This window comes from Ahaetulla prasina, chromosome 4 (genome assembly GCF_028640845.1).
Source record: "Ahaetulla prasina isolate Xishuangbanna chromosome 4, ASM2864084v1, whole genome shotgun sequence".
In the NCBI taxonomy this organism is placed as follows: Eukaryota; Metazoa; Chordata; class Lepidosauria; order Squamata; family Colubridae; genus Ahaetulla; species Ahaetulla prasina.
Window position 1 is genome coordinate 55,990,372 of NC_080542.1, and position 26,486 is coordinate 56,016,857.

The following is a 26,486-nucleotide window of genomic DNA, read 5'->3' on the forward strand; positions in this document are numbered from 1 at the left end:
TAACAGCTCTAGCCAAGAAGATCAGCAGGTGCAAAGCTTGAATTGCAAATTATAGGCAGAACCTCTAATTTTAATCCCATCAGAAATGTATCTATCAACCCATCAGTGGAGAGATTGCAGTGAATCAGCAGAATGTGCCAAGGAAGAAATGTCTGCTGGGACCATGTATAAATGAAGCATAGTATCCTCAATGTGATTGCAGAATCCCATGTCAAACTGTAGATCACATCCTGACTGGCTGTAATCAGAGAGCATATAGCACCAGTTGTATCTGATTTTTTAAAAATATAAACGATGCTGTACTTCAATGGTAGATGGCCTGGACTTTGATATTTGAACATAGATTTTTAAAAATATTTATATTTTATTGTGTTCTACTAATCTAAATGAAATGTTAATATATACTGTGAGTCCATGTATATGCCATACAATAAACAAACAGTGCAGTTCTAGTGCAGATATGGGATAACCCCCAAAAATATTAAAGGAGGTGGATATGTGATAACCCAAAGAAATGTTAAAGGAAGTGGATAATAATAAAAAAGCTGAAATGAAGGAATTAGTAATAAGAGCACAAATAGTAGAGGAAAGAGCAAGGAAGATCAAAAACTGGTCAGCTCCAGGTTAAAGATGAATTGCATTGTTTGGGTTGAAACATCTGACTGATCTATACCTATAGTTGCCAAGCAGTTTAACAATATATTGCAAGGACGAGAAATTGAAGAATTGCTACTTTCTGACAAACCTACCTGATAATGAAAGATCCAGCCAAAAAGGTTGTATCAGGCATCTTACAAGCCAATTACCTGCTTATTAACAACTTTCAAATGGCTAACTAGTGTGGTAGCTGATGCAGTCCAAAAGCATCTAGCTGAAATCAATCTCTTTCCACCTGAGCAGAAAAGAAATTGCCTGAACAGCAGAGGAACAAAAGATCAACTCATAATTGACAAGACGATTTTGGAAAACTGCAAGAAAAGGAAGACTTCTTACGTAACGTAGATTTAAGTACAAAAGGATATTCAACTCTCTGCCACATGATTGGATAATCAAGAGCCTAGAGATAGCAGGCGTCAGTAGAAACATCAAAAGTTATGGGCAAAGATCATGGAAGACACAGTTGCAGGTTGCTTATGTTATTTGGGACTTCCCTAAGTGATCAGGTTAAAATTCAAAACATGATTCTATATAGCTTGCAATAGTCAGAAAGGAGCAGATTCTCCTTCCATTTAGCTACTTTGGACAACCTCAGGAAATTGCTGTCTCCCAATTTAGAAACAGAACACTTAGCACCACTTATTCCATTAGCACTAATCAATTTCATGCCATCTTATTTATAGAGGTGGTGCACTTCTATCATCAGGTACAAACTGTAAAGTGAAACAGATGAGATCAGTGTTGTGTTCTGAACATCTTGTTTCAGGAAAAAAACAGAAAAAGCTGTAAACAATAGGTTGATCAAGCAGCCAAGGTAATCTGCTAAACCGGTGAATCAATATTACAGTATGTTCCCTGAGTGCCTTTTCTGTGATCCTCCAACGGAGGTACCACCCTTGCAGAATCCAAGTTACCTTTCCCAGCACATTTGTGTTCATGCAATTTTAATTTTGTGCCTGCTGTATCAGTGCTGAAGAGCATGGGACAGATCAAAAGGCATCTCTCTGTTCAATTAAACTACATTTGGCTGCTGAAAAGGCAATCTTTTCCTTTATTGTGTTCTCAAAGCACCATTTGCTTTGCCAGCTTCTAAAGTTCTGCAAGGCGATGAAGCTGGTCAGTCCTAGAGTAGATCAACCCTGACTGCTCTTTAGAAGGCCAGATCCTGAAGATGAAACTCAAATACTTTGGCCACCTAATGAGAAGGAAGGACTCACTGGAGAAGAGCCTAATGCTAGGAACGATTGAGGGCAAAAGAAGAAGGGGACGACAGAGAACTAGGTGGCTGGCTGGAGTCACTGAAGCAGTCGGCGTGAGCTTAAATGGGCTATGGGGGATGGCAGAGGACAGGAAGGCCTGGAGGAATGTTGTCCATGAGGTCAGGATGGGTTGGACATGACTTCACAACTAACAACAGTAACAAGAGTTTGGTGGGGCGGGGGGAAGGAAACTTTTGGAAATGACTGGACAGAAAACTAAAGTAGGCACCATACCATATCTGTTCCCTGTTTTTTGACCCCTTTTAATCTTTTCTTCTTCTAGAAGAAAAAGCAAATCATTCAGTTCTACTCCTCTCAGACTCCCAAGCTCCACCTATTTTGCATACAGAGATTAGGCAATAGGGACCTTTGGTTTCCTTAGCTGTGTTTCTAAAGGCCTCTGACTAGCTAAAACCCTGCAGAGATCCTTCCCAGTCTGTAGACCTGGAAAGGAAATCACATTTCCTTATTGTAGGCTGTCAGTTTGGGCTACAAAATTAAAGGTAAGGCTTTATTTCTAATTCTCAGTGTAAATAACATGGCTTTCAGAAATTTTGGGACTGTTTTGCAACTCCTAGTCGAATCTTCAGGCTTCTTTCATGATTTGAGAGCAGAAAATAATGAAATCCCACCCCCTACCTGCCAGTTCGGAAAGCAGAGGGGGAAAAAAAGCTGTCAGGATTTATATCCTCATATAAGAACTCTGTGGTATAATCTAATGTGGGGTCATTTGAAATTATTTCTGCTGCAATTTTTTAGAGTGGTTTGTGGTGAATGGGGCTATCGCTTTGATTGCTGCTCTCAGATGGAAGAGTGGGAGTTGTGGCTATCCTCAAGCAATATGCTAAAGCAAACTCCAGCCAGAATTAACATTTTATGGCTTGTCTAATGTGTGAATCTTGCTATTCTGGTTTGTATACCATATTTTTGGATTAATTTTGAAATACAATCAGCTTTCGTCCTGATTAGCAGGCCTCACGGGTTTGACCCATGATGGTATGCTGCCGGGAACCCAAGGGATACTATCCCGGCTACTGACTTTTCCATCTTTGTAGCCGAGGAAACAACCAAGGGGAGGCTATTATGCCAAGCCCTGGTTGTCTCTGGACCCATTTGGACTTTCTACGGACTATGATAATATCTCTGCCCGAGTGGCCAGTAATATGCCTAACACCGGGTTTGACGATCTACAGGTACGACCAGAACATCTTCGCCGGTCAGGAATGGACATCTTGTCGCTGTAAATGGACTATTTCCCATGAGATACTCATTCGCCGAACTACGACAACTGCGAGGTTCCCCCGCCTCGCAGGAATGGCCCTCCAAACTATCAAGGGCCTACCTTAACGAAGGGTCTTGGGACCCAGAGAGGTGGCATGCGGCCAAGAAGAAGTTGTGGGGTTTTTTAAATAGTTTTTTAAATAAGGGTTTTTTAAGGGGGGGGAGGGATTTGGCGGGTGGGGGACAAAACCCGCCGGGGAGGGATCCAGCCCCTGTGCTAGTTCGCGACACTATTCCATCTTGTCTGAAGGCAGGGGGGGAAGACGTTCCAGGTTTAGAGGGTTACTCAATCTGTACGGTAAGTGGGAGAGGCAGATATGGCGGGGGGGAGGGGCCGTATCGTGTTGAGGGAGCACGCGTTCGTTGTTTGAGAGCGATCGCGTGCTCCGGCCCCTCAGTCCCGACCCGTTCCCCGGGTGGCCATGATCCTCAGAGCTTGGACCTTCGGCTGATGCTATGTAATGCTCGGTCCGTGGTTAATAAGGCCCCCCTGATTTGTGATCTTATTCAGGGGGAGTCCGCGGACCTTATGGGTATTACGGAAACCTGGTTGGGCCCAGAGGGGGGGGTCCCCCTTGTCGAGATGTGCCCGCCAGGTTTCCGAGCATTCCATCAGCCGAGGGACCAAGGTAGGGGTGGGGGGGTGGCGGTTGTCATTAGGGAGGATCTAGAGCCGAGGGAGACCACTGTTCCTCAGATTGCCGGCTGTGAATCCCTCTATGTGCGATGGGGCTATAGGAATCAGTTGGGCTTGGTGATCGCGTACCTGGCTCCTTGCTACGTGACCACAGCCCTGCCTGAGCTGTTGGAGGTGCTCGCTGCTGTGGCGGTCGAAACCCCCAGACTTATAGTCATGGGGGATTTTAACCTGCCATCAGTTGGCTTGTCATCGACGGCAGCTCGGGAGTTTCAGGCTTCCATGACGGCCTTGGACCTGATTCGAGTAAATGATGGCCCTACGCACTCGGGGGGAGGCACGCTGGATCTGATTTATATCTCTGGGCAGTGGCTTAATGATCTGGTGTTAGATGACTTAGTAACAGAACCAATGTCATGGTCGGATCATTTCTCCTTCGCCTAGACTTCCGAACCGCCATTCACCACCGCGGGAGGCGGAACCTATACGGTGGTTCCGTCCCAGGCGCCTGATGGACCCGAGAGGTTCTGGCGGAGCTTGGGCCATTCCCTGAGGAACTGGCCCACGGCACGACTGAGGAACTGGTCACGGCCTGGGAACAGGCGCGGCGGGCCTTGGACCGTGTCGTGCCTTTGCGACCTCTGACCCGGCGGAGATCTCGTCCGGCCCCTGGTACTCCGAGGGGCTGAGGGAGATGAAACGCCAGAGAAGGCGCCTGGAGAGCACCTGGAGGTCCAGTCGCTCGAGCTGATCGGACACTAGTTAGGTCCTATTCTAGGACCTACCTAGTGGCAATGAGGAAGCGGCGTTTCTCGCCTCCACCCTCATTGCGTCGGCAGATAACCGCCCGGCCGCCCTGTTTGGTGACCCGCTCTCTCCTACATCAGGAGGTGCGGGATGACCCGTTGCAGGACGAGCCGAGGAGTTTAGCGGTTATCTATACGATAAAATCGCTCAGCTGAGGGACGGTCTGGACCGAAATTGGGATGATCAAGCGAGGGAGAGGAGGCACGTCTTGTTGAGTCTATTTGGGATGAGTTTGACCCTGTGGCTCCGAGGGCGTCGACAGGTTGTTGGGGGCTGCGGCACGACATGTTTACTGGACCCGTGCCCTTCCTGGCTGGTACTGGCCACTCAGGCGGTGACACGAGGCTGGCTCAGAGGATTATCAACGCTTCTTTATTGGAAGGGTTTTCCTGCCGCCTTGAAAGAGGCGGTGGTGAGACCCTCCTTAAGAAGCCCTCCTGGACCCAGCTATTTTGGGTAATTATCGTCCAGTCTCCAACCTTCGCTTTGTTGCGAAGGTTGTAGAGAGTGCCGTGGCGACAGCTACCCCAATACCTGGATGAAGATGTCTATCTAGATCCGTTCCAGTCCGGCTTCCGGCGGATACAGCACGGAGACAGCTTTGGTCGCATTGGTGGATGATCTCTGGAGGGCCAGGGACAGGGGTTATTCCTCTGCCCTGGTCTTATTAGACCTCTCGGCGTTGATACCATCGACCATGGTATCTTGCTGCGCCCGGCTGGGGATTGGGAGTGGGAGGCACCGTATATCGGTGGTTCTCCTCCTATCTCTCCGACCGGACGCAGGCGGTGTTGACGGGGGCAGAGGTCGACCGCGAGGGGCCTCACTTGTGGGGTCCCGCGAAATCGATTCTCTCGCCCCTGTTGTTCAACATCTACATGAAGCCGTTGGGTGAGATCATCAGTGGTTTCGGGGTGAGATACCAGCAGTACGCTGATGATACTCAGCTGTACTTTTCCACCCCGGGCCACCCCAATGAAGTTGTTGAAGTGCTGTCCCGGTGTTTGGAAGCCGTACGGGTCTGGATGGGGAGAAACAGGCTCAAGCTTAATCCCTCCAAGACGGAGTGGCTGTGGATGCCGGCATCCCGATTCAGTCAGCTGCAGCCGCGGCTGGCTGTCGGAGGCGAGTTATTGGCCCCAAAGGATAGGGTGCGCAACTTAGGCGTCCTCCTGGATGATCGGCTGTCGTTTGAAGATCATTTGACGGCCGTCTCCAGGAGGGCCTTCTACCAGGTTCGCCTGGTCCGGCAGTTGCGCCCCTTCCTTGATCGGGATGCCTTATGCACAGTCACTCATGCTCTCGTTACCTCTCGCTTGGATTACTGTAATGCTCTCTACATGGGGCTCCCTTGAAGTGCACTCGGAGGCTTCAGTTAGTCCAGAATGCAGCTGCGCGGGTGATAGAGGGAGCTACCCGTAGCTCCCATGTAACACCGCTCCTGCGCAGACTGCACTGGCTGCCTGTGGCCTTTCGAGTGCACTTTAAGGTGTTGGTTACGACCTTTAAAGCGCTCCATGGCTTAGGACCTGGGTACTTACGGGACCGCCTGCTGCTACCACATGCCTCCCACCGACCCGTACGCTCCCATAGAGAGGGACTTCTCAGGGTGCCGTCCGCCAAACAATGTCGGCTGGCGGCCCCCAGGGGAAGGGCCTTCTCTGTGGGGGCTCCCACTCTCTGGAACGAGCTTCCCCCTGGTTTACGTCAAATACCTGACCTTCGGACATTTCGTCGCGAACTGAAGACCCATCTTTTTATTCGCGCGGGGCTGGCTTAATTGGATTTTAAAAGGGAATTTTACAAATTTTAAATGGGGTTTTAATTGATGATGATTTTTTAATATCAGGCTAATTTTGAATAAGTTTTTTAAGGGTATTTAAATTGTGTATATTGTATTGTTGTTTTTATTTTGCCTGTACACCGCCCTGAGTCCTTCGGGAGAAGGGCGGTATAAAAATCAAATTAAATAAATAAAATAAATAAAAATAAATAAAGCTTTGAGGGGTTTAAAATAGGGCTTAGGGCAGGGGTCTGCAACCTTAAACACTCAAAGAGCCATTTGGACCTGTTTCCCACAGAAAAGAAAACACCAGGAGCCACAAAACCCTTCTTGTGCCTGACTATTTCTTGAGTGGTCACAAAACTAGGATATGTAGTTGAATTAAACATTTTGTTTTCTTCTGAAACTTTTCTTTTCTTGGATTTATCCATGGTTGACCTACTGGGGATTGAAAAGCTCAATAAATCGTGTGCCGGCGGGTGTTGCACATTGGCAGTTGTGACAAATATTTTGAGTGACAGGGAGCTGCAGCAGAGGGGTGAAAGAGCCACAGGCGGCTGACCCCTGGTTTAGGGGATCCAGCCTCTGAATTGATATAGAGGAGAGTTTTTTTGACATGGGAGTCTAACCCCACTTCCTGGTTTACTTAAATCACGTAAATGGGTTTATACACCAATTTGAATGTTTAAATTATGATTTATAATTATATTATATTATAATATAATATAATATTTTATGATTTATAAAAACCAACAAACATATAATGGTCTTATCTGGTTGTCATATAGAACGAAGAATACTGAAATACATGCTCAGTTCAATTTTATTTGTAGAAAAATAATGATCAACTTCAAAAAAATATTCACTATTAAGCAAAACATTGTAATTATGTGAAACTGCAATTTATTTTTCTTTACTAAACAAATATATTCAATTTGCAAGGTTTTCTGCTGCAAAGATTTTGCATGAATTAGTAATTTTCAGTTATGATGCTGTTTTTGAAAACGTGGCCATCAGCATCTGTTAAAAAGGTGATGGTGAACTTAACCATAGTCTGTTTAGTTAAATTGACTTTATGGAGATAAAGTATCAAACAGTAAAATAACAATCAGGGACTTTGCATAGCACATAGGCTAAACTATGATTGGCTGATTTCAAGGTAATGGGTGAGCAAAGCCAATGCAAAGTCTTCCAATTGCAAACTCAATCTTGACTTCTGGCATCTGCCTAGCCCTAGACAATTCTGTGAAATTTCCGTGGAAAGGTTTTTCTGCTGGGATTTCTGTTGGATTTGTCCCTGGCACATCATTAATGACTAGACTCATTGCAGGTCCTTGCTTTTCTCTAGAAGGTTGTTGGGTATCTTCTGGTGGACGTAATTCAAATGTTAGAAGCATGCCATAAGTGGTCTCACAAAATGATATCTCATAAGTATTGGTTCCATAAGGGCAAACACTAGGCACAAACATTTACCAGAAGACAAACTGATAAATGAACCAACCCCAAGTGTAATTTATACTATCCCAACCATGATTTTTATTTTCTAAGAATGCCAGTAGGGTTTATATGCCAAGATACTATTTGCTTTTTCATTCAATTGTTTTTAAATTGAAAGAATCTTTAAATAAAGAAGTGAGATGGAGTGTTGCAAGAGAAAGTATCTTTGAACGTGTTGACAGCATCTCTTTTGGACATTAAAGTAATATTTTCAGCATAATATATTACAAGGTGGACTTCTAATTATACAATTACTGTCTTGAATTTATTTAACAATATTGGTGATAATTTTTTAAATAAATATGAATGGAATATAAAAGGTGTTTTTAAAGCTCTGAAACGAAATAGTGGTAAGAAGACACCCTTAAAATATCTAGTCAAAAAGATAAAATGTACAATTAGTCTTTTATTTGGCATTATGGTCAAAGTTTGAATTGATTAAAGTAACTTATTTAGCAAAATATTTGATAAGGTATGGGAACTCTTGCATATTTTCCTTTTATTTGTTTTGACTCTATTGCTTGACATTTCTCCAGATGGCTACGCGAGATTACCTTCGTCAGGACTGCCAGATGGTCCATGGCATTCCTATAGTCTATGCATTCTCCTTTGACTGGGATAGAATTGAAAATTTCCAGAGTAGGCCAGATGATATTGTGATAGCCACATATCCCAAATCTGGTGAGTTTTCAGTATTGGAAAAGGGCAACCTGATGATTTGTCACCTTTTCATGATGCCTTCATTTTATGAAGGTTTTTTTTTTCTTGGAATGCAGATTTCAGTACAACTTTTGTCAAACCTGTTTGTTTCCAGGCACAACGTGGCTAAGTGAAATTGTGGATATGATTCTGAATAATGGTGATCTTGATAAATGCAAAAGAGATGCTATTTTCAATAAAGTGCCTATGTTAGAATTTGTTGTGCCAGGAAAGATGCCAGCAGGTAAGCTTTGATCCTATTTATTAATGTGTACTTTAGAGACACAGAGTAGAAAAGATCAAGAGATGCATCTAGAAAGTCATTTCTGTACTCCCTTATTTAATCTCTTGGAGTGAATAAAACATTTATGTTGTGAATATGTGGAAATATTTAAAATATGTATTTTTGGAAGAGGGTCTACTTTGTCCATTTACTGTCTGAAATAGGAGAAAAACAACAGAGATTTGTCTTTAAAAGTAAGAGAAGAAGGTTGCATTGCATGAAATAAGTGTGATATAGCTATCCAAATAGATTTGCTGCGTCAAGTCCTAAGCCAATTGAAAGAACAATTTGTGGAGCATCATATGGCATAAAGAAAAACCCAAAGAAAAATAAGAAAAGATCAAAAAGCCCTTCATCACTACTTCATCACTTCATCACTTATTTAATGGGCTACCATCCCATATGTTCAAATATATGATGGAATCATGGTTATACCTATTAATCCATATTAAAACAGAACACTATGTTTCTCATATCAATATCATTTTTTTTTAAAAAAACCCAACTAAATGAAAAAAATTAATTCAGTTTTCTAGCATTACTATCAGACCCAGCTCCTTCGAGGCTTGCTTGATACTTATGGGGAATCAATACATAATACTGCATTGTTCCTGTATCTTAGTAAAGGCTATTTTGTTAGTTAAATGTTACAGATATCTTTTTTCCTCTCCTCTGGTCTGAGCTATCACTAAGAGGACCTAGAAAAAAATCACTATCAAATGGCTTTACTCATACACACATCAGAACAAAAAAGAAACATTACAGAACACAAAAAATACGTACTATTTCTTGAAGCCATTTTTCAAAAGAAGTTTCTGAATCCACTGGATGGATAGTAGAAATCAAAGGAGATCAAAGGAAATCAAATACCCTGCAGACAAGTCTCTAAGTTCAGAGTCCTAAACAGGAGGATTAAAGGAAGACAAAGGATAAATGCAATATAAGCTTGTACATGCATCATGATAGCACATAGACATGAAAGGGGCAGACACTCACTATAGTGGCAAGATGCTGCTTTTGGTATTTTAACAAAAGCATTGGATTGGGCAAACATTTGCTTAACATTTCATTTTTTAAAAAAAATACTTAGGCTACATCCAAATTCTTCATTTGCCCATGATCATTCCTAAAGTGGATTACCAGTGGGTTGCTGGTTCCAGATTAAGTGTGCTATGTGCAATCCCAGAGAACTGAAAACCTGAGAAATTATTTTATTTATTTATCAAATTTCTATTTTGCCCATTGTATGCTTTCGGGTGTTTACAGATAATGCAGAGCAGCACTGCATACTTAGAGAAGAAAGGTCCACATTGATAAATTTAAAATCCTCACAGGTCACTAGGTCAACTGAAGTGGCAGCAATGGGTTTGAAAGATGTTAAAAATGTTTGGCAGTGCCTCTTTTGGTATGTTGGCAACAATGATCTGTGGTCTCTTCCCAAAATTCCAAAAGCTTCATCCAAAAACTGTCTACTATTGACCTCACCCCATTGCTAAGAGGTCTGTAAGGGGCGTGCATAAGAGCACAAACGTGCCTACCGTTCCTATCCTATTGTTTCCTTTCGTTATATCCAATTAATATACTTATTACATACTCATACTTACATATATATATGCTTATATACTGTATAATTATTTCATGCTTATGATTATATATACTGTGTGACAAAATAAAATAAATAAATAAATAAATAAATTTACTGACTTTTTCAGAAATGTTTGGGGAGAGGGACACAAGATACATGACAGACCACATATTTGTTCCACCCTGAAGTTACCACTTATTTTCTTTGACAAATATAGAATAATAAATACTGTGCAAGTAGTTCAGCTTTTATATCCTCCACTGCTCACAAGACTTCTCCAGAACTTGTTAACTTGTTTGAAGGGGAGCTTATCCATATACTAAGTTTTCTACAAATTCTCCAATAGTTGGGAAACATCAGGCAACACCAAATAGAATGTATTAGGAATGTCTGTGGATAAATTTGAGAAAAGGTTCCTAAAACTGGAAGGAAAATGATCTTAAATATTGCTTTTATCAAAGAGTATCCAACAGTAAACATGAAACTGATATTCAAAGACTGCTGCCTACGTGGATTAGTAGAGTTCAGTTTTCAGTTTTCGAAAAATCAATAACAATGGATATCAAATGGGAAGATTCTGAAAATGCTGCCACAGATAGGATTCATCGGAAGAAGCTTACTGCCCTATGCACTTTATGCGAAAGGAACTAAATGATGATGAAAAATCTATTATTAACCTTTAAGAAAATCTTCAACCTTTAATGATCCTTCTTAGTCACATTATATTTTTTCAGTGTTTATCAGTGGTCTTTTAGCCTTTTTTAAATCACCTAAATAAGTACTAAATAGTTCCAGGAGTCAAAACTGATTTGAAGACACCCCCACCCCGACACATATACTGAATTAATCAGTTTAATAGGTGCCTCCTGCATTTCCAATTATTTTCTATATCGTCTTTATAATATTTTTATTTTATTTATTTTATTTTATTTATTTGTCACAACAGTATATATAAGCATAAGCATGAAATAACTATATATGGGGGTCATCTACAATATTTAGTGTTCAGATTCTTTTTTCCAATGTGTAAGACAGAGCATTTGCTGGTTGAGATTTGGAGTTGCCAATTTTTTGACCATTCCAACACAAACTCAAGGTCTTTTTGAAGAGTAGCTGTATTGTTGGTAGTGTTAAATAGTTTAACATCGTCAGCAAAGAGAACACAATTATTTATAATATGGTCACAGAGATCATTAATGTATATGAAGAGTGTTGGTCCAAGAATGCTGCCTTGGGGAATGCCGCTATCGACAGGAACAGGATTTGATAGGGCACTGCCTATTTTGACCATTGTTGTCTGTTTTGACAGGAACGCTGTTATCCAATTGTGGAGAGGTCTGGAGATGACATAGGATTTTAGTTTTAGGAGAAGTTTGTCATGTACCACTGAGTCAAAAGCTTTACAGAAGTCTATATAAATTGCATCTATTGCTTTGCCCTGATCAAGATTTGTAGTCCATATGTTTTTGTAGTGAAGAAGTTGTAAATTACAGGATAATTTTTTTCTGAAACCAAATTGTTTATTAGAGAGTAGGTTGTTTATTTCAAAGTGGAGGGTGATAGATTGGTTGATGATTGATTTCATTACTTTGCAGGTAACGCAGCATAAAGAAATTGGTCTATAATTTTCAACTAGGCTGGAGTCTCCCTTTTTGAAGACAGGGATGACTGTGGCTAGTGACCATAGTTTGGGAAGGGAGTTGGTCCTGAAAGCTTTTTCAAAGATAATGCTTAGGGTTCTGCTATATTAGTGGAAAGCTTTTTTAAGATTTTATTTTATTTTATTCCTTACCATTCATGTTTTGCTTGCAAGGCACAGAACAGTTAATTCATATGCCCTCTCCTCGCTTGGTGAAGACCCACCTCCCAGTAAACCTACTTCCCAAGTCTTTCTGGGACAAAGGCTGCAAGGTAAATACATTTGTCAGCATTATACATTGTGAAAGGGTCTGGATGGCAGAGGCCCTCTAATCTAAAACAACCCAAACACTTTAGAAGTAAATTTCCCTCAAATACTATCATCAGAGTTGCTAGTTACTTACATCTTTTTATGAGTGTAGTTCTCCAAGAATTAAGATTGTTGGAGGAGGTCAGATGCCAATCCATACACTAGCTCATTTGATTCTTCAACTCTTCAAGTCATTTTGTCCTTTAGGTGGGAAGTCTTGCTAAAATTAGAGATTCCTCCATCAGAGGCAGTGCTGGGCTCCTGTTGGTTTGCACCGGTTCTTCCAAACCGTATGATAATTTTCTGAGCATTTCAGAGAACCGGTTGTTAGAAGAAATCTTTTCCCACTTTACAAGGCTAATCCTGCAAGGAATGCAGGAAGTAAAGAATCTGATAACATGTTTTTCAGATTAACAAGTTTATTAAAATATTTTTAATGAAGGGTTAGTGATTCTAGGCAAGCCCTAGGTGCATCCAAATGGAATTCTGTGAGGTTGCCTGGTTGAGCACCACTGTTTTATAAAAAGCCATAATCCCAGGTGTTTTTTCATTACTCTAGACTTTTCAGTAGTGAAAACCTACCAATACAGTTTATGCATTCTATGTATTTTTTCTTTGCTCCAATGAAGATGATCTATATGGCTCGCAATGCAAAGGATGTTGCTGTCTCCTTTTATCACTTTGACTTGATGAATAAGCTACATCCAGATCCTGGCTCTTGGAGTGACTACCTGGAGAAATTCATGACAGGAAAAAGTAAGTTTTCAGGAAACAAAGTGATGAGACTGAATGAGTTTGCTGCTGATTTATTGAAGAAAAACCAAAGTCAGATTATGGTGTTGGAAGAAATATCCATCTGGGTTCAGTTCCAAGTGGGGACAAAGACACTGGAAACATGGAGACTGCTTGGAAAGATGGTTTAATGGTGGTCAGGATCACATGGCTTGAGTTCCTGAACAGAAAAGGGCTGAGATCCTGTGTGCTCCCTGGCTTTATGCTTTTTCTGAGCTTTGAACTTTCTGGGGCACAGGAAGAGTATCCTGATTGGTTGTCAAACTCCCAGGTGGTCTAGGGGTCTTAGTTAACATTGTAGGTTGTCCCTCAAGCTTGCCTGAGCCTTGCCATGTGGTGAGTTTCTGTTCTATTGTGTTGCAAATGATGGGGGGATTGAGTGAGCTTGGTTGAGGCTTTAATGGCCCATTGACAAAGGTGGGGGGGAGTCAGGAAGTTGCAGGGAGCTGCTTTGTCTTTAAAACATGTTTCTCCATTTCTCATCCAGGGAAATATATTCTGCCTTTTAAGTATTTTCTAAAATATTCCATTCTTCTAGGAGGGGGATGGGTGCTAAATTCCTACAATGGACAGCATTTTTTCTTTTTTAGTAAAAAAAAAGGAAAGAAAGAAAATGTCTCCTTCTTAGGTAGGACATCTGTCACATGAGTTATGTTTATATATATCTTGTAACATTGTATGTCTAATAGTGGTTGAAAATACTCAAGAACAGTAAAGGAGATTAAAGTACTCATTTTCTTCAAATCCATTATATCCTTTTCATCCAATTCTGGGGGAAAAAATTATGGGGAAAAAAATTAATATGGTTTCATATTAATACATTGTCATAAATTGAGAAGTACTATATTATAATAAGTTATTGCTTGAACATTGACGTTGAATAGTAGCCTTTATTATTGAAAAGACAAGCGTGATAACCAAGTCAATATTTCATAGCTCTTTGCACTTCTCTTTTTTAACTGTGCAGCTGCGACAAAGCAGTGCCAAAATTTAAAAATTTACTCTGTCTACATATCCAGTTTGACAGCATTCACATATTGTTGTTTACAAGGATGGAAGTTATGCTTACAAGTTAGTCTTGACCCCCAGGGTCAATTTTTGCAAATGATTTACCATTGCTTTCTTAGGGCTAAGAGAGAATGTCTTGCCTGCCGGCTAACTTCATACTTAAGGCAAAACACAGTCTTCTGGTTTGCAGCCTGATGATTTTAATCAGCATACCAATCTGTCAGATGTAGTAATTAGATTCAGCCTATTGTTATCCAAATAGATGAAGCTAAACCAGAATGTTTCAACATACAGTGAACTTAAATACAGTTTTACTTTATTTTCAAAATCAGACCCTTGGTAGCCAGAGTTTTCATTAACTTTTGATGTAGCCACAGACTGTCAGCCACATATTGATAGAAAGCCTAACTTGGCCAAATTGTAATAACATCTTTCTCCCAAAAGCTGACATAAATAGGGGTGTTTGGCAACAATACTATTAGAAAGCAGTGTAAGCTATATTTGCAGGCTGAAATAACTGTGAGATTACTATAAACATTTACAATTTAGAAAAAAATAAAGTATTTGCTATGCATATTGTTTCATATGGACCACATTATTCTTGGCAAATTCCAGATGAAATTGAGGCTAAGACGCATGTGAGTTGCTAAATATTTCTAGTGTACTTGTGCCTGAAGGGTGATTGACTTATAACTGCTTCTCTTTTTTTTTATAAGCAATGATCTTTGGCTCCTGGTACAATCATGTGAAAAGCTGGTGGAATAAGAGAAATGATCACCCCATATTGTACTTGTTTTATGAAGACATGAAAGAGGTAACAGAATAAATACCTTTCAAATATTTTATCAATTATTATTTATTTATTAAATGTATATGCAGCCTATCGACTATATGACTGGGCGGTTAAAATGGATTTATTATTTAATCAATGAAGTCCACTTGTTTATAATTCCAGGCAATTTACAGAGTTCAAACAATTTGAAAACTTTTTAAAAAGCAACCATGCTGGGAGGAATCAGATTATTAAACCACTGCTATTGCTTACCAGAACTATACATAAAGCTTAGAGCCAAGTCCTAATGCTTCCTGAAGCCCAGTAGGGTCAGGGCCATATGGACCTCATATAGGATATTAGGGCAGAAATGGCATAGAAGAAAAATAGTTTTACATATAATATTTTAAGAAACTTTTTTTTTGAGTCGGATATTGGAACCCTTTAGTCCAATACAAAGGATTACAGATAGTCCTTGAATTATAACCATTTGCTTAACAATGGTTCAAATAAACAATGGCCTTAGAAAAGGTGCTTTGCAAACTGTAAGCAGTTCTGTCATAAAACATTCCACCCTCATCCCACCATATCATTGCAATCTGGATGCTTGTGAACCTGTTTGTACTTAAGACCAGTTGCCAAATACCCTGTGATTATCATTATTATCCTGTGATTATCATTATTATCCTGTGATAATCATCCTATGATTATCATTTCCAATCTTCTTTGCTGGCTCCTGCAAGCAAGTCACAGGGGAAGCTGGCCAGAAAAGTTGTTAGTTGCTTCCCACTTCCAAGAGGATTCCCTCTTATTTTGAAGCTGGCTGAAAGAATTGCCTGCTGAAGGCAATCCAAGCAGTCTCAGAGCTAAAATACAGGTAGTTGAATTATGACCACAATTAAGCCCAAAATTTATGTTGCTAAGTGAAACATTTGTTAAGTGAGTTTGCCCCATTTTACAACTTTTCTTGCCACAATTGTTAAGTGAATCATTGCATTTATTAAATTAGTAACATAGTTGTTAAGTCCATCTGACTTCCCCATTGATTTTGCTTGTCAGAAGGTCGCAAAAGCGGATCATGTGACCCTGGAACACTGCAACCATCATAAATATGAGTCAGTTGTCAAGTATCTGACTTTTAATCATGTGACCATGGGGATGCTGCAATGGTCATAAGTATGAAAAATAATCATAAGTCACTTTTTTCAATGCCGTTGTAATTTTGAATGGTCACTAAATGAACTGTTGCAAGTTGAAAGAGCTGCATATTTAAGGATTTCAGTTTTGTGACCTTTTGGATTGCTGAAATCCAAGCAGGCACAGAACTGAAATAATTCAGCATGCTCTCATTCATCCAGCCCAGGGGTGAAATGCTCCTGGTTCAGACCTGATTGCCAGATCCAGTAGCGACAGGTGGTTTGGAGAACTGGTAGCAAAAATCCCTGGTTCCCACCCCCCATGCCCAGTCAGCCACATGATCATCAGAGGTTTTTTTTTTAGCTTTTGAAATCCTTTTTTTTTTTTGGCCAAAATAATGCTTTTAAAAGTAAAAAAAAAGGCTCTGATGATCGTGCGGCTCAGCTGGAATCGTCAGAGGCTTTTAAAAGCATTTTTTACAACCTCTTCAGCTGAAAAGGTTATAAAAAATGCTTTTAAAACAAACAAAAAAAAGTTGGCCACGCCCACCCAGTCACATTACCCCCACCAAGCCACGCCCACAGAACCGGTAGTAACAAATTTTACATTTCACCACTCCCGGAAATGAGAGTGAGCCAAGCACCTGAGTTAACAACAGATTCCTATCCCAATTGTAAGTCAAACACTTCCTGTATATCTATTTTATCCTCTAAGAACTTTCATGTGTGCAGCAAAACTTTATGAAAGGTAATGTGCATAAAAATGAATATGATTTTAATATGATTTTCCATAGGATCCAAAGCATGAGATTAAGAAAATCATACATTTCTTGGGAAAGAATCTTGATGAATCAGTTGTAGATAATATTGTTTATCATACATCTTTTGATGTGATGAAGAACAATCCTATGACAAACTACACGATTGCTCCAACTGCTGTAATGGATCATAATATCTCTCCGTTCATGCGCAAGGGTAAGAGGTTGTATGAACTCTCTGATCATTTCCTTATTTTCTAAACACAGACATAAGTTATTGTTTTTAGAGAATAACTATTCTTTTATCACTCATTTTCAGCTGATAATCTTGGAACAGAGGCAGTATTATATACAGTATAATATATAGTATATATGCTTCTTTCTCTATAGGTATTTGATTTGTATTATTGTGCATTTTAGGAATTGCTGGAGATTGGAAGAACTATTTTACAGTGGCTCAGAATGAGGCGTTTGATGAGAACTATAAGAAGACAATGGCAGATACAACATTGCAATTCCGAACTGAGATCTGAGGCTCCCATGAGTTGTAATAGAGCTGCTACTTTTATGCAATTCCATATAGCATATGTCATTCAATATGTTTTGAATTCTTGCAAGTCCTTGATTTTAAAGGAGCACATTCTGATTTGGCAGGTTACAGAAAATATGTACATGGATTTGGCAAACGGTTCTAGACAAAAAGAACAAGAGGCTTTTGTGACTTTTCTGGGTTTGGGTTCTTATTGGTAGTAACTTAGGTCATAGTCCTGTCTTAATATATCTCCATAGAAGCACATCATTCTTTTTGCTATTTTTAAAAGCACATTGGACGGGGAAAAAAAACTGCAGGAAGTCAAAGGATTTATTAGCCTCTTCTGCTATATTTCCAAATTATAGCATTGGTCTCATTGGCTGCTATTAATTGAAGGAAAATATTGGGACAAAAAAAAATCCTACAATTAAGCAGGAGTTGTGAATTAAACATTAATATTTTTGAAATACAGAGAAGACACTCCATACAAAATTAGGCACAAGTAAAATGTATAAAAGATATTTCTTCAGGAATTTTAAGGAAAAATAATCAAGCTTAGATAATTTTATTTCTATTTTAACTTTCAAATTGTGGTATTTGATCTTACTCCCCCTCAGATAACATTTTACTAAGAATTTTGATTAAAGTAATAAAAGCTAATACAAATCTTGGAAAACAAACCATCACCAACATTTACCACCCGACCTACAAATATATTCTATCATTTCTATTTCTAGCTTTAATCCAATGAAATATTGTTATAGAGTTTAATTTCTGTTCAGTTCTTCTTTATCCAATCACACAGATTTCTTCAAGGCATTAACAAACTTCTTTTGTAAATCCAATAAAAAAACATTTTTCCAGGTCATTTAGTTTGTTTATCATTTGTATTTCCCTTTTTAATTTTTAAAACTTTACCCATTTTCTTTTGTTTATCTAATAAAACATCCTTTTCCAAACTATTCTCTTGTCTTGTCATTTGTAATCTTATCAGATAAAACCTGTTCCAGATCTGTTAATCCTTCATTAACATTTTTAGACCTAGTGCATCAATAGATGCAAAAATCATTACTACCAGTGATGATTGCTGGTGTCAATCTTCAGAGAGTTCCTTTAATATTTCTGATGTTATATATCATATCATTTTGTATATTCCAGTATTAACTAATACCAGACTTGTATTTTTTCCTTCTACTTAAAATCTTTAGTTCCCTCTAGTGTTCAATTTCTGAAATCATCATTTACCTTTTGTTCTGACTTGCAATTGCTAGGGTAAGCAAATGAAAACTTATTTATTTTTATAGTAAGAGTCAGTATTCCCATTTGCAATTCATTTATAACTTTCTCAGATCAAAAGTCTTACTTGGCTTTATGTTATTTATTTCAAATTCTTAAGCTTTTAATTAAATTTTCTTTTAAATAATCTGCTAAAGTCTTTTCAAACCCGTTATCCTGAAGTTCTCTCCTAGTTTTAAAATAATTAATAGAGAATTTCTGAAAATTAGAAAATGAGGTTTGGAAAACTTTGTGCCCTTTAAAAGTCTCCACTGCAGTTGCAACAAGACTGCTGATTCTCTCATCTCCTAGTACTCAATCCAGTAGAAAACCATTTTGCCGCAGTCTCCTTATGAGTAACATCTGGATGACATGTGGGTGAACTCCTGAGCTCTCTAAAGATGTTCCAGTTCTTTGATCTTTGCCACGGTTGCCAGCTCTACTTTTGCAGAGCTATCACCACTTACCATATTTCACTCCTTAGTCTTACCATTCCACAAGAGCACAAACAATAATAGATGAATTTCTTTAGCTTCTAAATGGTGTTGCTTCCTCTTGATCTTTTTATTTTGTATTTAAACATAAATACTAAAACAATCATTATTTGGTGTAGTATGGTAAACAAAAGTGAGCTGATTTTTCAAAGAGGAAGATTCTTTTTAATCCACTTCACAGGCTTCTTGTAGAGAAAACTGGAGGCAGGACTACTAAGTAGAGGTAGTCCTTGTTTAGTGACTGAAATTGGTTCTAGTGAAATGGTTGCTAAGCAAACTATTGTGGGGAGGCGGGGGAGAGGATTACTGCCTTCTCATTCAGATAAAATTCTGTCAAACAAGGTTCTATACCTGACCCATCCCTCCCTCTTTTCCAACTTGCAGGGTGAAGAGTTTATTTAAAATAATCTATTTCTTCCAGAGTTGCTTTTTCCTTGAGATAGAAAACATTTTTCCAGGTCATTTAGTTTGTTTATCATTTGTATTTCCCTTTTTAATTTTTAAAACTTTACCCATTTTCTTTTGTTTATCTAATAAAACATCCTTTTCCAAACTATTCTCTTGTCTTGTCATTTGTAATCTTATCAGATAAAACCTGTTCCAGATCTGTTAATCCTTCATTAACATTTTTAGACCTAGTGCATCAATAGATGCAAAAATCATTACTACCAGTGATGATTGCTGGTGTCAATCTTCAGAGAGTTCCTTTAATATTTCTGATGTTATATATCATATCATTTTGTATATTCCAGTATTAACTAATACCAGACTTGTATTTTTTCCTTCTACTTAAAATCTTTAGTTCCCTCTAGTGTTCAATTTCTGAAATCATCATTTACCTTTTGTTCTGACTTGCAATTGCTAGGGTAAGCAAATGAAAACTTATTTATTTTTATAGTAAGAGTCAGTATTCCCATTTGCAATTCATTTATAACTTTCTCAGATCAAAAGTCTTACTTGGCTTTATGTTATTTATTTCAAATTCTTAAGCTTTTAATTAAATTTTCTTTTAAATAATCTGCTAAAGTCTTTTCAAACCCGTTATCCTGAAGTTCTCTCCTAGTTTTAAAATAATTAATAGAGAATTTCTGAAAATTAGAAAGTGAGGTTTGGAAAACTTTGTGCCCTTTAAAAGTCTCCACTGCAGTTGCAACAAGACTGCTGATTCTCTCATCTCCTAGTACTCAATCCAGTAGAAAACCATTTTGCCGCAGTCTCCTTATGAGTAACATCTGGAGCACATGTGGGTGAACTCCTGAGCTCTCTAAAGATGTTCCAGTTCTTTGATCTTTGCCACGGTTGCCAGCTCTACTTTTGCAGAGCTATCACCACTTACCATATTTCACTCCTTAGTCTTACCATTCCACAAGAGCACAAACAATAATAGATGAATTTCTTTAGCTTCTAAATGGTGTTGCTTCCTCTTGATCTTTTTATTTTGTATTTAAACATAAATACTAAAACAATCATTATTTGGTGTAGTATGGTAAACAAAAGTGAGCTGATTTTTCAAAGAGGAAGATTCTTTTTAATCCACTTCACAGGCTTCTTGTAGAGAAAACTGGAGGCAGGACTACTAAGTAGAGGTAGTCCTTGTTTAGTGACTGAAATTGGTTCTAGTGAAATGGTTGCTAAGCAAACTATTGTGGGGAGGCGGGGGAGAGGATTACTGCCTTCTCATTCAGATAAAATTCTGTCAAACAAGGTTCTATACCTGACCCATCCCCTCCCTCTTTTCCAACTTGCAGGGTGAAGAGTTTATTTAAATAATCTATTTCTTCCAGAGTTGCTTTTTTCCTTGAGATAGAAAACATTTTTCCTACCTAAATGCTTTTTTCCTATCTGTATATTCTCCACATTAAGTTGATCAAATATATATAAAACATATAGTTGATTAAATATATATTTAAAAGGCAGTATAAAAATAGTAATAATTACATAGCAGCAAAAATAACAGAGAAAAGAATTTTATAATCCATTTTTTCAGGGTTTTCTCTAAGTGATTTTGATTGTGATATGGAATAGTTACATTGTATTTGTTTCTATTTGTTTGACAGTTCAAATTAAATGTCAAATTAACATTTATAATAGCCTTATGTTATATTACAATGTGAACAATGAAATACTTAACCAATACCAATATTAATGTCTAAACTGAGAGGGCTAGTTCACAGGCAAATATACACACATGGGCTTCCATTTAGCCTGAAGCTAGAAAATGGCAGGAGATGGCTCCAGAAGACATCTTCAGCCCATAGGGAAAAAGTCTGTTATTTATTTTTTTAAACTTCTTTCAGTAATTTAAGATTTTGAATGCACTGGCAAAGAGGTAAAATCGTATGAAATATGTAATAAATTCTCTGATTCTCTCAGCTATTACTACTCTGGTTCATTATGACTGGGTATGAATGTTCCTGGGACAGAATATCCCAGAAGGGTACATTCATAGAATTTAGTTCCAGCAAGATCAGCTATGATCACCCAAGAAATCCAGCTAAAGCAATGATACAAAAAGATGTTAGAAGTGGATGATCGCTTGAGAGACAGTAGCAAAGGAATTATTACGTACTGCATGGGAGAGGGCAATTCCTATATTTATCAGGAAAACTGCATGATAATCAATATAAAGTCATTGATGATGTAGTGATGGATAATGGGTCTCTCAGGCTGGATGGCCCTCCACACACTGCTGAGGATCTTTCAGCATATTAATGGTGTTTATGGCACGGCTAAATTAAAACCTTTGGGACATCTCATTGCTGATGCTATGCAGGAATAAGAAAATCTGAAGCTTGAAAGACAATTGCAGTGGAAACATGGACCATAAGCACAAGCCAGGGAAAGGTTGACACAGGAGAAAATGAAATAAATGGGCTATGTATGCATTGGCATCTTTGGTATTAACAAATTGAAATAGACTAGAATTGGACAAAAGATCATACTGCTACAGACCAGAACTTGAAAACGGAATGGTATTGCTATTGAGAAGGTTATAGAAAGAGCAGTATTTGGCTACAATACAATCAATAACCAAATAAAATAATTCACTGTTACAGGTGTTATGTCTACCTTATATACAGCTTTATCATTCCTCTCTAGTGTAGTTGTTTCCTGTATCACATTGCTGCTACTCTAGGTTTCATCTCTATTGTTCCTGTGATGCATTTCCTGTTCCTGTTGTATTTTACACTCTCTAACAAGATGCACAATGATGGCTTGTATTACTCCACATGAAATATGGTGTCAGAAGTGGTCTAGGATGTTGCCTATTGCAAGAAGGTCAGCTGTTGCGTATGCATCCAAGGCTCTTTTGTCTGCTGAGTTAAATAATGCTCAAATCTAAAAGGAATATTTAAGTATTGTATTTGCCTGCATTTCCTTTTTTTTTTAATACAAGTTTTTATTGGTTTTTAAATTCCCCCCCCTCCACACCAACACAATTCATGAACAGAGTATTGACATTATCTTATCTTATACAATTCAAAATATTCAAATATATTTTTCCCAATTTTTCCCAAAATATTCTTTTTTTCCATAGTTTTTTATTCCTTTCCTAATATTTTCTTGCTCATTTTATTAAATCACATCTTTTTTCTCCCTTCGTTTTCTAATTTCTCCATTTTTATTCATATTCATTCCCTTTCATTCCTTTTTTTTTTAACTATTTCAATTTTTATTCTTCGAATATTTTCGGGGTTGCCTTTCCTCCATTTCCTTTCCACAGCAATCTTTTCTTCTCCTTACACTCCTTTTCCTCCCTCCTTTCTTTGTACCTACTTTCTTCTCCTCTCTTCTCCTACTCCTTCCCTTTCCCTTCTCCTCCTCCAACCTACTTCCTCCCTATCTAACCTTCTCTTCTACACTTATTTCCTTTATCTTACCTCCTCTCCTCTTCCCTTTCTTCTTTCTGTCTCCCTCTTCTCCCTTCTATCTCTTTCCTTCTTCTTATCTCTATTGCTGTATCTATTTTCAATATTTCTAATGTCCAGACATCCCCAATTCTCTCATTTATTACACATATTTTTCAAACCTCCTCTCCTATATTTTAAACCTTAACATTGTCGTCATCTTATTCCATTTATATCATACAGTCAATTAGTACAACTTCCCACCTCTTATTTTTTAAACATTTCTATTCAAAATTCAATACTTATTATTTTCTTCCAACAATGTACATCAATTCATAACATTTCAATTTTATTCCCTTTTACATCTTAAATTTCAATCATCTTGATTTATAATCCGTGCCCTTCCAAATTTCCTCTGCTGGATTTTCCATTCTTTTATAAATTTAAAATTTGTTTCTTAATCATCAACTTTAATTTTTTCTCATTCCATGCATTGTCTAACACAAAAAAAGAAAAAAAGGAAGCAAATCTATCCTTACTTTAATTTCTTTTTTATTCATTTTTCTCCTACTTCTAACCATTTTCTTTCAGTCTTTCTCAGTTCCCATCTCTTAATATTTTTCTCCCTTTCTTCCCTTTTTTCATTTTCTTCTTTCTCCCTTTCTTGTTTCCTCTTTTCCACTTTTCTCTGACTTTTACTCTTTTGATGCCCCCCCCTCAATTTTTCTCTATTTCCTCCTCTTCTCTTTAATCTTTCGCTGCTAATCCCAGTATAATCATGTTTTTTTCACTTTTTTAATTTTCCTTCTCAGTCTTTTCTTTTTCACTCCCCCCTCTTTTTTAAAGTTTCTTTCCCTCTCTCCATTTTTATTTTATCACTATCAGTCCCAATATAATCATCTATATTATCTTCACTGATTTCTTTTCCAGCATTATATCTCATAATTTCCTCATCTTCTCTTTTTCATTTTTAAGCCATAATTCTGTTTGTTTATTTCCATTAGACCATCAAAAGTATCTCCCATAATTCCTCCCAATGGTCCATATTTTCAATACAAGGACAAAGACTTTTTAAGTTTATTTATCTTGTATATAGTCTAAATTCCAATTTATTACTTTAACTTAACTCAAATTAAAGTCCATCTCTCTTTTCTTTTCTTCTTTGTTTCTGGAAGAGTCCAATTCCAATATATTTTAAACCTTAACATTGTCTTCATCTTATTCCATTTACTTTTATTTTCTTCCAACAATGTACATCATTTACTAACATTTCAATTTATTCTTCGAATATTTTCGGGGTTGCCTTTCCTCCATTTCCTTTCCACAGCAATCTTTTCTTCTCCTTACACTCCTTTTCCTCCCTCCTTTCTTTGTACCTACTTTCTTCTCCTCTCTTCTCCTACTCCTTCCCTTTCCCTTCTCCTCCTCCAACCTACTTCCTCCCTATCTAACCTTCTCTTCTACACTTATTTCCTTTATCTTACCTCCTCTCCTCTTCCCTTTCTTCTTTTCTTCTTTTCTTCTCCTTCTATCTCTTTCCTTCTTCTTATCTCTATTGCTGTATCTATTTTCAATATTTCTAATGTCCAGACATCCCCAATTCTCTCATTTATTACACATATTTTTCAAACCTCCTCTCCTATATTTTAAACCTTAACATTGTCGTCATCTTATTCCATTTATATCATACAGTCAATTAGTACAACTTTCCACCTCTTATTTTCTTAAACATTTCTATTCAAAATTCAATACTTATTATTTTCTTCCAACAATGTACATCATTTACTAACATTTCAATTTATTCCTTTTACATCTTAAATTTCAATCATCTTATTTATAATCCGTGCCTTCCAAATTTCCTCTGCTGGATTTTCCATTCTTTTATAAATTTAAAATTTGTTTCTTAATCATCAACTTTAATTTTTCTCATTCTAACACAAAACAAAAAAAGAAAAAAAGGAAGCAAATCTATCCTTACTTTAATTTCTTTTTTATTCATTTTTCTCCTACTTCTAACCATTTTCTTTCAGTCTTTCTCAGTTCCCATCTCTTAATATTTTTCTCCCTTTCTTCCCTTTTTTCATTTTCTTCTTTCTCCCTTTCTTGTTTCCTCTTTTCCACTTTTCTTTGACTTTTACTCTTTTGATGCCCCCCCTCAATTTTTCTCTATTTCCTCCTCTTCTCTTTAATCTTTCGCTGCTAATCCCAGTATAATCATGTTTTTTTCACTTTTTTAATTTTCCTTCTCAGTCTTTTCTTTTTCACTCCCCCCTCTTTTTTAAAGTTTCTTTCCCTCTCTCCATTTTTATTTTATCACTATCAGTCCCAATATAATCATCTATATTATCTTCACTGATTTCTTTTCCAGCATTATATCTCATAATTTCCTCATCTTCTCTTTTTCATTTTTAAGCCATAATTCTGTTTGTTTATTTCCATTAGACCATCAAAAGTATATCCCATAATTCCTCCCAATGGTCCATATTTTCAATACAAGGACAAAGACTTTTTAAGTTTATTTATCTTGTATATAGTCTAAATTCCAATTTATTACTTTAACTTAACTCAAATTCAAGTCCATCTCTCTCTTTTCTTCTTTTCTTCTTTGTTTCTGGAAGAGTCCAATTCCAATATATTTTTAAACTGTTTCAATTTAAGTCTTTATCAGTTCCACTTCCCCTTTTTCTTTTACAATCTCACGACAGCTGTTAATACACTTCCCCCTGATTTTCCCATGCTGATCTGAATGATGTGATACTTTCTTTCCTCCAGCAGATGTCTCTTTCCAATTCACAAATGTTTCAGCAACAAAATGTCCCTTGTTAATCCACAAAGTTTGTTATTTCCTGTCTTAGTTCTTTTGTTAGCAAACTATGTTTTCTTTCAATTTTCTGTTCCTTTTAGTATTTGATCTCTTCCAAAGCCAAATTAAAATTCAGATGGAAAGTCCTTTTTGGGGCTTTAATTAAAAAGTTCCATTTTACTTTTATTTTCTTCTATTTATACTTCCACATGCCAATTTAGCCGCTGATTTCAAATTGAACACTTCTTTTAAGCTTTAATAAATTTTCTTCTTACCTATGCATTGGCAAATCACTTCGTTCAATCACCTCTCCTGGTCCAATCTTTTTGTGTGGCTGCCCCAGCTTGTGATAGCTCTAATGGCCGTCTTCCTATGCTGCAGAGTCAGAGGCTGATGTCAGCGCTCCAGGGAATTTGCCACTTCCCTGTTCACGCCGATTGTGCCTCCGTTCTTCACTGTCTCTCCAAGACAGCTATGGTCCATGAAGGACCCCCAAAACGGCTGGGATATCGGCATTCCTCCAGAGCCCCGGGTAATTGCCATCCCGCAGCGATGTTGGTCACGCCTTCTCTTTCCGTATTTGCCTGCATTTCCATCATCTTTATGGCTGGGGTACAATCACAGCTGAAACT

The 26,486-nt window shown here is 37.9% G+C and overlaps 1 protein-coding gene across 1 annotated transcript; it reads left to right on the top strand.

Annotated features, from left to right (window-relative positions):
- The first annotated feature begins 2,342 nt into the window (after positions 1-2,342).
- On the top strand, positions 2,343-18,267 carry LOC131198712 (sulfotransferase 1B1-like). Its single transcript, XM_058183644.1, has 8 exons — positions 2,343-2,419; positions 8,458-8,602; positions 8,736-8,864; positions 12,302-12,399; positions 13,066-13,192; positions 14,953-15,050; positions 16,939-17,119; positions 17,323-18,267. Exons 2-8 carry the CDS (start codon positions 8,458-8,460, stop codon positions 17,433-17,435), a joined length of 891 nt encoding a protein of 296 aa, XP_058039627.1. The 5' UTR covers positions 2,343-2,419; the 3' UTR covers positions 17,436-18,267.
- The last annotated feature ends 8,219 nt before the right edge of the window (positions 18,268-26,486 follow it).

Bases quoted from the DNA above. Each gene is read 5' to 3' on its own strand.
- LOC131198712 (XM_058183644.1), top strand. From the start codon at position 8,458: ATGGCTACGCGAGATTACCTTCGTCAGGACTGCCAGATGGTCCATGGC. The intron at 8,603-8,735 runs GTGAGTTTTCAG...GTTTGTTTCCAG, and splicing joins AGCCACATATCCCAAATCTG to GCACAACGTGGCTAAGTGAA. The intron at 17,120-17,322 runs GTAAGAGGTTGT...TGTGCATTTTAG, and splicing joins CTCTCCGTTCATGCGCAAGG to GAATTGCTGGAGATTGGAAG.